Raw genomic sequence first — 15,000 nt, forward strand, 5'->3', positions numbered from 1 at the left:
AATGCATTTTAAAATTTTCTTTTTCATAGGTGCCAAGGATGAGCGCTGGGCAGAAACAGTTAAAAAGACGCTCACTTAAGGTAAAACTTTGTCTTTAATTTTTAAATTTTTATTCATAAACAAAGACTGGGGAGAAGAAGCACTTCGGTTATCCTTCTGTTAAGATGTTGTTACACATCACACAGACTGCTCAAGAACTGGATGTGAAGCAGCGACAGCGAGAGGAGAAAGAGCGGCAGAAACAGGAGGCCAGAGCTGCCAAAGAGAAGAAGAGAGAGGAAGCACGGCGACTGAAAGAGGAGATGAAGAAAGAAAAACAAGAGAAGAAAGAGAAGGAGGAAAGGGAACGGCGAGAGAAAAGGGAAAAACACGATAAAGAAAAGGCAGAGAGACAGCAGGCAAAGGAAGAGCAGCGCAAAGTGAAGATTGAGTGAGTCGAATATAGAAATGTAGACTTGTGCTGTTTATTTTTCCATTACAGAAAACGTATTCGATTTACTTAATGGTGTGATTTTATTTAGGGCTAAACTTGAAGAGAAGAGAAAGAAAGAAGAGGAAAAACGGTTGAAGGAAGAGAAAGAGGTGATTAGTTTTTATTATTATTATAACATTTTTTTTTTCTGTCTGCTTAAGTTCCTTTTAGCTGTTGCTAAACGTAAGCCTTAACCTCTGTGTTTTAAAATCATGGGTTTAATTCTTTACCTTAAATTAAGTTTAAATTAAGTCTCTGTCTTTCTTTAACCTCTTTTCAGAGACTCAAAGCAGAAAAGGCTGAGATCACTCGATTCCTGCAGAAACCCAAGCCTCAGTTAGCACCAAAGGTAAAACCACACTTTATGGACTAGCCGTTTTTAAAATTTTTTTATTTTTTTTAATAATTAGAAATATAATTTTGCTAATTCCACCTGGTTTTATCCGATGTAAAATCGAAATGTTTTCATTTTCTCTTAAATGTTGTGTTTCAGACTCTGGCATCAGTCTGTGGGAAGTTTGCGCCGTTTGAAATCAAAGACCATATGATTTTGGCCCCGCTTACTCGGGTGCAGTGTGAAGAGGCGGTTCTAGAGACGCTAGATCGATACCTGACAGAACCAGATGCCACTCTTGACTGCTTAAAGGACTGGATAACCCATAAACCCCGCAAATCAGGACCAACCAAACCCAAACATACAGACACACTGAGGTTAGTCCACAGACACATTTGGAAGTAAACAGAAGAATGAACTCCTGAGTGATGGAAAATAAAATCATTTACCAAATCCTCAGATCACAAAATCGAACCCCAGCAATGCTACAGCCGTCTCTGTCTGGCAGCTATCGGTTGGTTAGGGTCTAATGATTGATATCGCAGCAAAAATGAGCATTGTCTTAACATGTCTTAGATTTTTGTTTTCATTCTGTAGTATTTGATCCTGCAGCTTTCCAATTAATATTCAGTTCTGTTCAGCTAGTTAGCTAATGAGCAGCACCTCGCGCTCAATTTAGGTATCTTTTTACTGAAGTGTTTTTTCAATTGCAAGTGAAAACTTTGCTTTCTAAACAGAGACTGTGTGGTGGTTGATGACAGTGGACCAAAAACAGAAGGTGTTCCTGACCACATACGGTACGGACGCATGAAGCTTCTTCAGTTTCATGAAAATTATCGTCCAGCCTACTGGGGCACATGGAGCAAAAAAAGTACACACATATCACCTCGATGCCCTTTGAAGCTGGACAAGGTAAAAAAACCTCTGAATTCCATTATCCCAAAAATGGACGTATACTTGGACTTGCCTAAATTGAAATTGGTTGTAATTAAAATTGTGTGATAGGATTTGCTTGACTACGAGGTGGACAGCGATGAGGAATGGGAAGAGGAGGAGCCAGGAGAGTCCCTGTCACATAGCGAAGGGGTATATATATTTTTTTCTAGTAATTTGTAATTATGTAGTAGTTTTTATCTGGATTCTCATGTTACAAGACTGCAAAGTCATGATGGTTTTAAATGAAGGTGGAGCAAGGTATATTGTGGTCAGTTTTGTAATTATATCAATACAGTAGTAGGCTGGTTGCTTTATAACTGCATATTAACTTAAACTTTTTTGAACAGTGCTACGAACTAGAGATTTTGGTATTTGGATATCTAAAAGACTTGATGGAGAACTTGATGTCTTTGCTTGACAGCCACACAGCAAACACAGAAATATTGAATATCAACTATACACAGCGACAGCTCTGTATTTTAGCTTGTAGCTATACTGCAGAAGTGCCTGCTCTGTTGTCGGATAAAATACAAACTTAAGAAATGACCGATTAACAAACTTTGTGATTGCAGCATTTAGTACAGATATTTGGCTATTATCTTTACTAACTCGGTAAATAAAATGGATGGAATTCGCCATGCAAATGCAGCCTTCTGTGTAAAAGGAGAAGCATTGTAAAGCAGTGTCACTCGTGATGTAAAATGACTAATATGTAAAGATTTATGTCCATTGTAGTTAGTTAAAGGTTGCACTTTTGAATACTCGACATCTCTAAGGTCTTTAACTTTTACACCATGATAGTGTTGCTCTTTACATCTAAAACGTCACGTTATTAAGCCTTTTTTTTTGGAATGATAAGATTGGTTTTGTGGTGAGTTGATGGGTGACTTGTACTTGTTTTGACAGGATGATGACGATGAAGGTGATGATGACGATGAAGACGATGGCTTCTTCGTGCCACATGGTTATCTCTCAGATGGGGAAGGAGCACTTGAAGATGAGGTACAACCCCTGAACAACACGCACACTCCATGCAGCAGGTTTAGATTTTGGGATTAGCCACCATTACTTTTGTGCACAACAAAGTGGTGGAAGTAGTATAAACTTATTGGCTCTGGTGTCTTTGTCATTTTGGAGGGAAAAAAACAAATATACACACAATAGCATTGTGGACAGAAAACTGTTTGTCATGTTCCTGTTAGTGTATGGGGGGAAAAAAAAACCATGTTGCCAGAGAAGCATCCTGTAGTATTGTGTGTGTGTGTGTGTGTGTGTGTGTGTGTGTGTGTGTGTGTGTGTGTGTGTAGGAGGGTGGTGACCCTGAGAAGCAGAAGGTGCGTCAGAAGCTCAAGGCTCGTGAGTGGGATGAGCTGATGGCTAAGAGTAAGCTGAAAGTGCTGGAGGCAGTGGTGAGGGGCTGCATGTGGGAAGGAGAGGATCCTCAATTAGACATGCTGCAGCCCTACGCGGTCTGCATGATCGAGCCTCTGAACAGTGAGGAGACCAACACGCCTGAAGAAAATGCCACACGCCAACAGAGAAACGACCGCTGTGAGTTTACTGAGTGTTTTTACTTGAGTTGCAGTTGTAATCAAAGCCATGTGCTCTTGCTCTATCCTGAGTGTGTGTGTGATCATAACTCTCTGATTAGTGCTAATGATTCGTGCTAATCATTGTTAATGACCTCAATTATTTATTATTTAATCAATAATTTACTTAACAGTTCTTTTTGTATTCAGTTTGTCAGTTTAATACAACAGAAAATGAATTTTAGTTCAGTGTTTAAGTAGGGCTCTCAGACAATTTTTTTTACTTCATCAAGTTTATTTGTATGCTTTCTGCATAATTGAAGATTAATTGCTATTATTATTCAAATGCAGCTTAATTTAATGAAATTAAAATTTCACAAAAAAAAAAAAAACATAACCTGTAATACTGTTGCATTCCAGGGATTTTATTTATTATTTATCAGATCTCAGCTTAAAAATTAAATATGTACATATGTAAATACTATAAACCTTCAGTGCAGTAACAGTGCTTTACCATGTATAATTTAGTGGTAGAAAATAATCTAGAACTATGCTGATGGGCCATTGTTCTGTAGTTGGCCCTGCCACATATTGACGATGTTCATTAGTGCAATAAATAATAAAAAGCCATTAAACACATGTTTTTTCCACCGTTGGAATACCTGCCTGCCATTATAACACTAATGTCGTACGGTGTCTTTTGTCACCATATAGATTAACGATCACAACTTGATTCTCATATTTACCTCCGATTTACCTGTTTATAATATTCAGAAGCTGCAGCGACATGAAAGCTGTTTGTGTAATGAGAGATAATTCTAAGGAAGTTTTGGCTGTTACGCAATGTTTAATAGTCAAAACTAGTCTGGAGCTCTCCTTGCCTCACCATAGTGGTTTTCACACCTGTGTGTTTTGTTGATCAACGGTAGATTTTAAAGGCGTTGTACTTTTGTGATATTTCATTTTGCTGAGGCAAGGGTTGCAAACTACGACGCCTTCATCCTCTGAATCATCTGGGTCTCTTAAAATGAAAGGAACCCTGGCCAAATGAACTATTTTCCTCCACTGATACGTCAGTTTTAATTTCCACTCAACATTATAAAAACCCCAATAAACGGCAGAAAGCATATTGTAACCTATACCTTCGCAGTGGATGTGTATAAATAAATATCTGTATACATAAATAGTTACAGTTTAAAGTGAATCACATTAACATGTTAATTGTGATCTGCAACTGAATCACTAAAAAGCTCCTTAAATTCAACTTTTATTTATTTATAATTAATATTATCAGTAAAATTGAAAGTAATCAATCATGATGGTTAATTCTACATTACATTAAATTTGGACCCTGGAGAAAATTGCCTGTATTTTGAAATGATCCAATGGACTTTCTAATGGATTATAAAGACTTTCGACTTGGGCAGCAAGTTTCTAGAGCAATTTATTATTTTGTGTTATGAAATTGTATTTTTTTTTTTTTTTTTTTTTTTTTTTACACAGACAATTTCAGTTGAACTGATTTATGCTACATAGATGTACGTTTCTGTCTGTCCTATATGTCCATATGTCATTAAGGTTGGTGTAGAATTGTAAGCAATATTATATCTTTTAAGGAGTAGCGTACATTAGGTATTGAAGTATGAATATTCTTTGATATTTCAGTTGTTAATGGGGTGTTTTTGTTTCTTTGTTTGTATTTCAGGGCTCTCTCAGCTGTTGCCTTTGTTGCATGGCAATGTGAACAGCAGTAAGGTGATCATCTCCGAATTCCAGGAGTTTTGTCGCCAGCAAAATCCCTCACCAGACGGCAGCCCACAGAACTCTGCAGATGTTCCCCCCAGGTGAATCACAATACACTGCTGTTGAAGTGTGTGTGTGTGTGTGTGTGTGTGTGTGTGTGTGTGTGTACAAATAATAAAAATTTGCCTTTTTGAGGCATGGTGCGTTTTGACATGGTGGTCTTTAGTGTATTTTAGGCTATGGCCTGTGCAATTCTTGCAGTATTACAAACTCTACCTAAAAGTACTGCTTAGTGATTCTTCAGCTCATGATGTACAGCAAACTGGAAGACTTGAAATAATTTTAGTTATAGATGTATTTAGAAAACAAAGTGTTTTTATTTTGCTCATCCTGTTTTAGATATATATTTTTTTCTTTTTAAACTTGGTTTATTAGTTTTTAAATTGTTCTTGTGTGCTGTTCACTCAGGATTCGAATCAAGCGTCTCATGAAGGAAAATGCTGTATATGAAAAGCGATCGACTTACAGGCGGTGCTGCTGGTACGTTCACCCAGATGTTCTGACTCGTTTCGGCCAGGAGGCCTTACCGGTCCCCTGTCAATGGACCTACATCACCTCTGGAGCACACACACCCCGAGACGAATCCACCTTGGGGTCACAAGGTTCCTCTCCCACTGCGTCACATTCCACTTCCACCACTCCCTCCAACAAGAGGAAAAGTGGCAGTAACCAGTCCATTACAAAGTACATGAAGAAGTGTGGAGAACCTGAGCAGGTGTTTTTGCTTTATTCAAGTACAGATTTTACTAGTAGTAGTAATAATTATTGTTTACTGACTTATGTAACAAAAAACAATGGTATTTATGTAAGTCAGTAAACTAAAATGCTTACATTTTGGAAATGCAAATCTGAGGACAGCTTCTAAGCTGAAGCTTGCTGTTTCCCTTTTAGACTGAAGCAATGGAAACAGATGGCTTTCAGGCAGACACTGAGGATGATGATGATGATGACTGCGTTATTTTGAGCGAGCAATCTGGTAAGTGCAAATTTTTACCTATGTATACTTTGCTGAGCCTTAAGTACAGCATCTGTTGGGGTCAATGGGTGACACCAGTTTTTAAGTAGTGACTAGTTAATTGTGTAGGGTTGCGTGATTGCTGTTATTTAGGATGTTATTAAAAGCAAATATGATAAACCAACAAATTATGTTAACGTTTCTTGTTAAATAATTGCCATGCACTGTTTGCGCAATTCTGGCAGTTTCACAAATTGAATTCACCCAAGATTGAGCTGGTTTTTCACAAAATAAATTCTTTTTCTACCTTGATGAGGAATGGGTAACAAATGCATAAAGCTAAAAAGAAAGATAGATCATCTACACTGAAGGGTAGCTTGTTAATGACCGGCTCTCATTTTTGACGTCTTAATCCAGGATCTTCTGAACAGAACAACCAAATCCCCAGAACAGAAACCAAGACCACAGAGGCGATGGACACTCTTCTCTCTCTTCCCTGCCCTACACCAGCTACAGCCTGAGACACCACTTCTGTTCAGTGTGTTTTAACTGTGTGTATGAGGGGCTGAAAAACTTAGTCTACAGTTGCAGGTAATGCACAGTATTAAAGGCCCATCAAATGAGCAGTCATGCTATTTGTCAAACGAGTTGTCTGATAGTTCACTGTAACAGTCTACTACTGGACAGGGTTCAGCTCCAGCAAGGCCTTTTTTAACAAGAGGCAGCTATCTGTGGTTTATTAAATGGTGGTTGTGTATAAACTGTCTATGCTCCAATGGTCCACAGTGGCCCAACACCTCAGCACAAGATTCTGGACTCACAGCTCAGTGCAAAAGCCCCGTTTTAAAAATACATACAGTCTATATATATATAAATATATATATATATATTTGTTTTTTTTCCCCCAGAATACTTGAACTGGTTTATCTCATTAAAAATAATGTTTTTTGAAAAATGTATCGCACTTTTATGTCTTTACTATCTATACCCACATTCTGGTGCCTGGCTGGCAGCATTTCTGTGGAGATCTTTTTGTTGTTGTTGTTGTTGTTGTTGTTTTGTGACCCTACACATGCTGTTTTCTCCTCTAAGCTGCTATACACAGTGTAAATGATATTTAAAACCTCTACAATGTGTAACATTTAATAATGGTTTAGAGGTCCAAAAAGTTGGAGGAGGAAGTAGGCATTAGGTTGATCCACCACCTTAATGTTTTGGTCCTGAATCTCCAAAATAACTACATCTATTTGCTGTTGTGATGGGTGTCTTACAAAAATTGTTTAAATAAAGCATTATTTAAAAAAAAAAAAAAATCTTAAAGCATAATGTGGTGTAAATGGAAAAAAGGTACAGTGTCGGGTTCACGCTGTAGCGAGGGGTACCGTGGAGTTTTGATATAAATACATTGTTCATGAAGTGACGATGCTTCCTTACACTTTATTACAGTAGATTTGTATTAGGCAAACACAGAACAATGTGATTTATAGCATGTGAAATATTGTTATATATCCGTTACATTCTTATTGTCTGACCAACAGAAAGGCCTAATGAGCACATTTCCATATTGTGGCTGGAAAAGCAGTGAGAGATGCATTAAAATACCAGCTAGCTAAAGCAAGCACATTACATGTCTAGTGTTCAGGGTTCTCTCACACGGTGTACTGGGGTGTAAGGAGGTAGGCTGTTGTCCTGTTTTCTGGAAAGAGTTTAGAACAGAAAACAATATTAACATTAATCTCTTCCTTTTTCAAATCTGAAATGAAAAGTAAGAAAATATTGACTTGGATAAATTAAATACAATTGAAGTCAAGGACATTTGTTATAATTTTTTTTTTTATCAAAAGAGGGATGCTATAGCTTGCTTTGTTTTTTTTTTAATTTAGTGTTTAACCTGAAAAGTGCTTAAATCTCTTTCACATATGATTTAATTAAAAATAAAGCTTGGATATCCACTTTAATAGGAACACCTATTACGTTCATGCAGTTATCTATTGAGCCGATCACATGGTCGCAACATGCAGCTAGAGTTAATGTTCACATCAAACATCAGACAGTGTGACAACATGACTGTTGATACCAGATGGGCTAATTTATTTAATATTTTAGAAACTGTTGATAAGTTGGGACTCATCCTTACCCAATTTAAAATAGGCACACCCCCCCTAAACAGGACAGCTGATAACTGGAAAAAAAGACCAGGCTATTTTTATTTTTACCTAATCTTCCCATGCTGCATGAATGTGCACGTATTTCTAATAAAGTGGACCGTAAGAGTAATCTCTTCTAAAAGATAAGTTACAATGGACAGCATCACAGTGCAATAGGAATTTCCTTTTTCTTTTTAGAATACAAACACAACATTGAACACTACATCACACAAATCCTTCTAAAACGATCTCGTCAGCAGGAAATGATGGACGCTTCGCCAGTCGTGTTGGCTCTCCTGACCAAATGAGCCATAGCTCATTTCAGTACAGACTAAAACACAAATCTTGTGAATGATTCTTATCCTGTAACACTATCAGCATTCTGGTTACTGAACGCAGGGTGATGTGCACTCCATTAGGAAAATACAACCGCAGAGTGGCAGAGGAGGCCCACGCAGGGTGAGCAGAGGACAGCGGGGGCAGCAGTTGTTCAGCTCAGGGTCGGCAAATTCTCTAGCAGTTCTGGTTTCAGTAGAGAGCTACTCTGTCCTCCAGCTGCGGCGATGTCTGCTTGAACTGCAGCGTCCCAGGAGAAGGTCAACAGAGCGGCAGGGACCTAAAAAGGAAGACAATGGTTGATATTTTCTGAAACCATTGATGCAATAAATAATTGAAATAAATGATTTCTTAGCAACAACACACAAGGTTGCATTCATTTAGCGCCAATTCCTCGTCATCCTTCAGTTTTTGGCTTCCTGGTGCAACAAGCTCAAAGGGCTGCCAACCGTTCTCCAGGGAGTCACGCACAAATTGGTACAGCACTGCTAACTTGTCCCATGCCCAGAAGGTGCCTGTGTGCATATGATGATAAGCAATTAAAAACCACAATAGGAAATCTGATGAGTTCAGTATGTACAAAGCAGAAATGGAAAAAAAAACCCCACCACGCACAGTTGCTCAGCTAAGGCAAATTTGGTAACTTTTGCACTTGAAGCCAAAGCCTGTTGTTTCTGATTGGTCAGAAGGTGTTTTTTTAATATTCTTCAGGGTGTCCCGAAAGTCATGGGGAACATTAACACATTTTTACTTTTTTGCTAAACCCCATTTCTTTGTCATGCCGAATGTGTTATTTAAATTAAACTTGAGTTTGTCTGGTAAACACAAGACTGCATACCCTGTAGTATGTTTCCATCCGGTAACCGAACTCTTATTAGGGCATAGTTATACTTCCTTCTCTCCCTTTGCTCGTCTTTTTCCCGCATGGCTTTTGTTCGCAGCATGGCGTTCCTTTCCACTAAATCGCTTCTGAAATACAGAACATGTTCTGACTTAAAACCGTCTATTAGAACAGCAGTTACTGAATCATGCTTCATTCACAAGTATTAAAATCTGTATTTGATAGACAGACTCCCTTTCGTACTTGTGCTGCTGTTCTCGTTTCAGCTCCTCAGCAGTCAGGTTGTAAAAGTCTGGAGGCAGCTCAAAGCGCGTTGCATGCTGTGAGGGTCTGAAAGCTTTTGCCTGGCGGTCCAGCTTGGCCCGGATGGGTTCTCCGTTCTGCAGCTGCTCCTTCTTTATTTTTAACTGCTCCAGAGCTGCAGCATCCTGCTCAGCCAACACCAAGAACTCTTCTGTGTTCTCTGGGGAAGGTCATGAGAAGCCTGTGTAGACGTTACTCACAACAATGGATAGTTTTATTACAAGCTAGTCTATTTTCATTATTGTAGCAGCTGTTCAGCTAGTGACGGAAGAAGTCTGAGGTAAAATTGCACAAACTACTGTACAGCCGTTGATGTGCCTTTAAGCAAAGGCTGACTACACTATCTGACTAACAAATCGGTAAATTTAGCCTTTGGAATGACTTATCAGGGTGTAATTTTATTTTGGGGGGGGGGGGGGCAGTGGAGGGACATTTTATTTACCTACAATGGCATCGGTGTTATTCATATCAAACACACAGTCTATATTTTTAAAACTGTAGGCTGAAACTATAATGATTAGAACTGTTATGAACCAATTCAACAATTATCAGGAGACACTTTCAGAAATTTTACTCCATTCAAATATCATATTTGTACACATCCTTGATCTTTTCAGGTAAAGTTAATAAATAACGTCTCCACTGTACATTACTCATGCATTCACATAAGAGCATGAATTTATTTATAGTGTGTGAACAACCAAAAACAGAAAATCCAGTGTTTTTATAATAATATAAAATGTTTTGAAATATCACTGGATAGGGGTTCCTACAGTGTCCTTGATCCTGTATCTGATATTTCTGAGACTGGCCCTATTGGAATTTGAGCGTGTTCAGTTTGAGTGTGACCTCAACCCGATAAAACACCTTTGGGATGAATTAGAGTGGAGACTGTGAGCCAGACCTTCTCGTCCAACATCAGTGCCTGACCTCACAAATGTGCTTCTAGAGGAATGGTCAAAAATTCCCATAAACACTAAACCTTGTGGAAAGCCTCCAACGTGATGTATAATCAATATCCTGAAGATGTTTCTATTGGCTTACCTTGTCCATCCACTGGTAGCATAGTGCTCTCAAACCCCACAGCCTGCAAGAACTCCCTGCTTCCCTCGATCACACTCACCTTCTCCTGATGGAGGGAAAAAATGACAAATAATAGATTGAATCTATGACATATTAGTGATAGTTTGTTTTTGCCTCCTGCTCACCTGGAACACTTTGTTGCTGACTTTAATCTTCCTGTACTTCTCTTCTGTTGGATTCTTACAGATATTATCAATATACCTGCAATGACAGATTGAGAAATGAAGCATGAGATGCAGGCTTTTCACAAAATATGAAACGAAGCACACGTCCATTAGGAAACGCTCACTTGCTGATGATATCGATGGCACCCTTCACTTTCTCTCTGTCTTTGTTAAAAGTGTGCATCATCATAACAGAAGCCTCCACTGGATTTTCGGAGAATCTCTGCAAAAAGAAACAGTTTCCGATATAACAAGTCGGACCAGTACTCGAGGGGATGGTGATGTTTGTGTAGACAGACCTACCAGAAGAATGGCCTCCTTGACGTGTGTCTCTCTCTCGCTCTTCTTTAACGTTTCTCCAGTCAGAGGGCAGATGAAGTACACTCCAGACACAGAAAAACATGCAGCCACATTCTCTGGAACATGAGTACCCTGGAAACGTCGCACGTGATCAGTATAATAAAACCAAATAAACCAAGAACCTCAGAACTTACAGGAGTAATAAAATGCTTCTTGCCTCGATGTCTGTGATTTTATGTTCCACTGTGGTGGCTGCAGCCTCGGCCTCGAGCTCCCTCTTCACTGGAAAAAAAAAAATCTCATTTACCCTAACTTCCTGTTTCCTTCTTGCTTTAATGACAGCGCAAAACATACAGTTGTGCTCATAAGTTTACATACTCTGGCAGAACTTATGATTTCTTGGCTATTTTTCAGAGAATATGAATGATAACACAAAAACTTTTCTTTCACTCATGGTTAGTGGTTGGCTGAAGCCGTTTATTATCAGTCAACTGTGTTTACTCTTTTTAAATCATAATGACAACAGAAACTACCCAAATGACCCTGATCAAAAGTTTACATACCCTGGTGATTTTGGCCTGATAACATGCACACAAGTTGACACAAACGGGTTTGAATGGCTATTAAAGGTAACCATCCTCACCTGTGATCTGTTTGCTTGTAATTAGTGTGTGTGTATAAAAGGTCAATGAGTTTCTGGACTCCTGACAGACCCTTGCATCTTTCATCCAGTGCTGCACTGACGTTTCTGGATTCTGAGTCATGGGGAAAGCAAAAGAATTGTCAAAGGATCTGCGGGAAAAGGCAGTTGAACTGTATAAAACAGGAAAGGGATATAAAAAGATATCCAAGGAATTGAGAATGCCAATCAGCAGTGTTCAAACTCTAATAAAGAAGTGGAAAATGAGGGGTTCTGTTGAAACCAAACCACGGTCAGGTAGACCAACTAAAATTTCAGCCACAACTGCCAGGAAAATTGTTCGGGATGCAAAGAAAAACCCACAAATAACTTCAGGTGAAATACAGGACTCTCTGAAAACATGTGGTGTGGCTGTTTCAAGATGCGCAATAAGGAGGCACTTGAAGAAAGATGGGCTGCATGGTCGAGTTGCCAGAAGAAAGCCATTACTACGCAAATGCCACAAAGTATCCTGCTTACAATACGCCAAACAGCACAGAGACAAGCCTCAAACCTTCTGGCACAAAGTCATTTGGAGTGATGAGACCAAAATCGAATTTTTTGGCCACAACCATAAACGCTACATTTGGAGAGGCCTATGATGAAAGGTACACCATTCCTACTGTGAAACACGGAGGTGGATCGCTGATGTTTTGGGGATGTGTGAGCTACAAAGGCACAGGAAATTTGGTCAAAATTGATGGCAAGATGAATGCAGTATGTTATCAAAAAATACTGGAGGAAAATTTGCACTCATCAGCCCGGAAGCTGCGCATGGGACCTACTTGGACATTCCAACATGACAATGATCCAAAACACAAGGCCAAGTCGACCTGTCATTGGCTACAGCAGAATAAAGTGAAGGTTCTGGAGTGGCCATCTCAGTCTCCTGACCTCAATATCATTGAGCCACTCTGGGGAGATCTCAAACGTACAGTTCATGCAAGACAGCCCAAGGAACTGGAGGCTTTTTGCCAAGAAGAATTGGCAGCTTTACCATCTGAGAAGATAAAGAGCCTCATCCACAACTACCGCAAAAGACTTCAAGCTGTCATTGATGTCATAGGGGGCAATACACGGTATTAAGAACTGGGGTATGTAAACTTTTGATCATGGTCATTTGGGTAGTTTCTGTTGTCATTATGATTTAAAAAGAGTAAACACAGTTGACTGATAATAAATGGCTTCAGCCAAACAGTAACCATGAGTGACAGAAAAGTTTTTGTGTTATCATTTATATTCTCTGAAAAATAGCCAAGAAATCATAAATTCTGCCAGGGTATGTAAACTTATGAGCACAACTGTATATTAAAATAGTAAACTAATTAATATTGAGTGGTGAAAAGCACAAGTGTTTTATAGCTTTTATATTGTGGTGCATGTGTAATTATTATATTTTTGTATACCATATGGCCAAAGGTTTGTGGACACCTAATCTAATCACACCCATATGTGGTTCTTCCCCAAAATTTTTCCCACAATCACATTTTCACTGGACACAAGAAGCCCATATCTGTTTCACCATGACAATGCCCCATGCACAAACTCTGTACAGGAATGGGCTGCTAAGGTATAACACCAGTGGTCTGACCTCAACCCTACTGAACACCTTCGGAATGAACTAGAACACCAATTCTATGAATTCCTGCCCGAACTCACTGCCCAACCTCATGGCCAAATGGTTATGTTTACAGTGTGTACATTACAATGAGCCACTTTTTCCAACATCAACACAAAATGACTCAATTTTTTACTGAAAAAAAAAAGGACTGAATGCTGACTAATGAAAATGGTAGCTTTCCAATGGAAGTTGATGATATAATGATTTACAGTACTCACATCTGATCACATCCTTACTGCTAAAATCAGCAGTATTTAAAAATATGCCAAGTTACACATTCTCATTTTGGTAAATTGTTTCATGACTCAAAATCTAGTCCAGGTTTTGCACAGTGCTCTTTTATTACAACCCTTTATATGGTCTTACAGGATGCACTCTGGTCTGACTGGCACATGTATGTACACGAGCCTTCGCTCCCCACGTGCATCATTGACCCTTGCCCGCCAATGACCCTGTCGCGGGTTCACCACTGTTCCTTCCTTGGGCCACTTTTGACAGATCCTGACCACTGCAGACCGGGAACACCCCACAAGAGCTGCAGTTTTGGAGAAGTTCTGATCCAGTCGTCTAGCCATCACAATTTGGTCCTTGTCAAACTCTCTCAAATCCTTGCCCATTTTTCCTGCTTCTAACACATCAACTTTGAGGACAAAAAATGAGGACAACTTTGAGGCCTAATATATCCCACCCACTAACAGGTGCCATGATGAGGAGGTAATCAGTGTTACTCAGTCACATCACCTGTCACACAGGTGTACTTCAGTAGCTGAAAAATAGTCAATAACTACTTACTTCACCATTTGTACAAAGCTAAAATGTTATTTAAAAAAAAACTAGTTGTCCTGTAGCAGTGATTGGTTAAATATGAAGAGTATTTCACCCTGGTTTCTGATGGCGTCCTGTGATGTGTATGGTCGAGGTTTGTGCTGCTGCTCGATCCTGGCCAGAGCAGCAGCTCCGGCTCTCTGTGTGCTTTCAGTGGGGGCAGCACGAGGCTTAGCCTGGTTAACCGTCTGCCCAGCGGGAGCCTTAGTGCTAAAAATATCAGAAAATTGATCAGGGTTAGAGCTGAAAGTGCAAACATATTATGAACTAGAAATAAATTTAAAAAATCATCCAGATGGGACTGACCAATGCCTCAAAGGAAAAAAAAATACATGAAATAGCTTTACACTGAAATGTCCGTGATGTATTTAGGGATTCTGGTGCTAATTTCTTTACTGATACTTTAGTGTTTATTATTCCAGTGAGAAGTTTGGCTCATCTACAAGAGATGCAGGATGGCGTTGAGAAAGAAAGTGTACAGGTGAGAGAACTGACTCATAAACCACCGCCGCACCACTTTCTTAAAGTAGAGATACATCCCACAACACCATTATCAGCAGGAGGCTGTGGGTGCAAACTGATGATAAATAAATGTTTACATTAAAAAAAGATCTCAATCTAATTAGAATATAAATCTTCAGGATAAAATCACATGTGAATAATAGTAAAGAT

The 15,000-nt window shown here is 39.1% G+C and overlaps 2 protein-coding genes across 3 annotated transcripts in view; one reads left to right on the forward strand and one right to left on the reverse strand.

Moving 5' to 3' along the window:
* chaf1a (chromatin assembly factor 1, subunit A (p150)) overlaps nt 1–6,554 on the forward strand; it is a 10,315-nt gene extending 3,761 nt beyond the window's left edge. For both annotated transcript variants that reach the window (XM_058400996.1, XM_058400997.1), the window contains exons 4-16: nt 30–80; nt 186–430; nt 522–582; nt 753–821; nt 966–1,183; nt 1,544–1,718; nt 1,812–1,892; nt 2,649–2,744; nt 3,050–3,293; nt 4,977–5,115; nt 5,483–5,789; nt 5,966–6,050; nt 6,447–6,554. In XM_058400996.1, coding sequence (XP_058256979.1) covers nt 30–80; nt 186–430; nt 522–582; nt 753–821; nt 966–1,183; nt 1,544–1,718; nt 1,812–1,892; nt 2,649–2,744; nt 3,050–3,293; nt 4,977–5,115; nt 5,483–5,789; nt 5,966–6,050; nt 6,447–6,550 — 1,875 coding nt within the window. In that variant the 3' untranslated portion in view covers nt 6,551–6,554. The remainder of the gene's footprint in view (nt 1–29; nt 81–185; nt 431–521; nt 583–752; nt 822–965; nt 1,184–1,543; nt 1,719–1,811; nt 1,893–2,648; nt 2,745–3,049; nt 3,294–4,976; nt 5,116–5,482; nt 5,790–5,965; nt 6,051–6,446) is intronic.
* Nucleotides 6,555–7,446: 892 nt separating this feature from the next.
* The window catches only part of ubxn6 (UBX domain protein 6), an 8,220-nt gene continuing 666 nt past the window's right edge, over nt 7,447–15,000 (reverse strand). The window contains exons 2-11 of the mRNA XM_058400998.1: nt 14,384–14,538; nt 11,421–11,485; nt 11,207–11,335; nt 11,029–11,126; nt 10,865–10,940; nt 10,701–10,785; nt 9,597–9,816; nt 9,351–9,481; nt 8,879–9,027; nt 7,447–8,792 (exon numbers count right to left, since the gene is read on the reverse strand). Coding sequence (XP_058256981.1) covers nt 8,667–8,792; nt 8,879–9,027; nt 9,351–9,481; nt 9,597–9,816; nt 10,701–10,785; nt 10,865–10,940; nt 11,029–11,126; nt 11,207–11,335; nt 11,421–11,485; nt 14,384–14,538 — 1,234 coding nt within the window. The 3' untranslated portion in view covers nt 7,447–8,666. The remainder of the gene's footprint in view (nt 8,793–8,878; nt 9,028–9,350; nt 9,482–9,596; nt 9,817–10,700; nt 10,786–10,864; nt 10,941–11,028; nt 11,127–11,206; nt 11,336–11,420; nt 11,486–14,383; nt 14,539–15,000) is intronic.

Source organism: Hemibagrus wyckioides, linkage group LG10, assembly GCF_019097595.1.
Source record: "Hemibagrus wyckioides isolate EC202008001 linkage group LG10, SWU_Hwy_1.0, whole genome shotgun sequence".
Lineage (NCBI taxonomy): Eukaryota > Metazoa > Chordata > Actinopteri > Siluriformes > Bagridae > Hemibagrus > Hemibagrus wyckioides.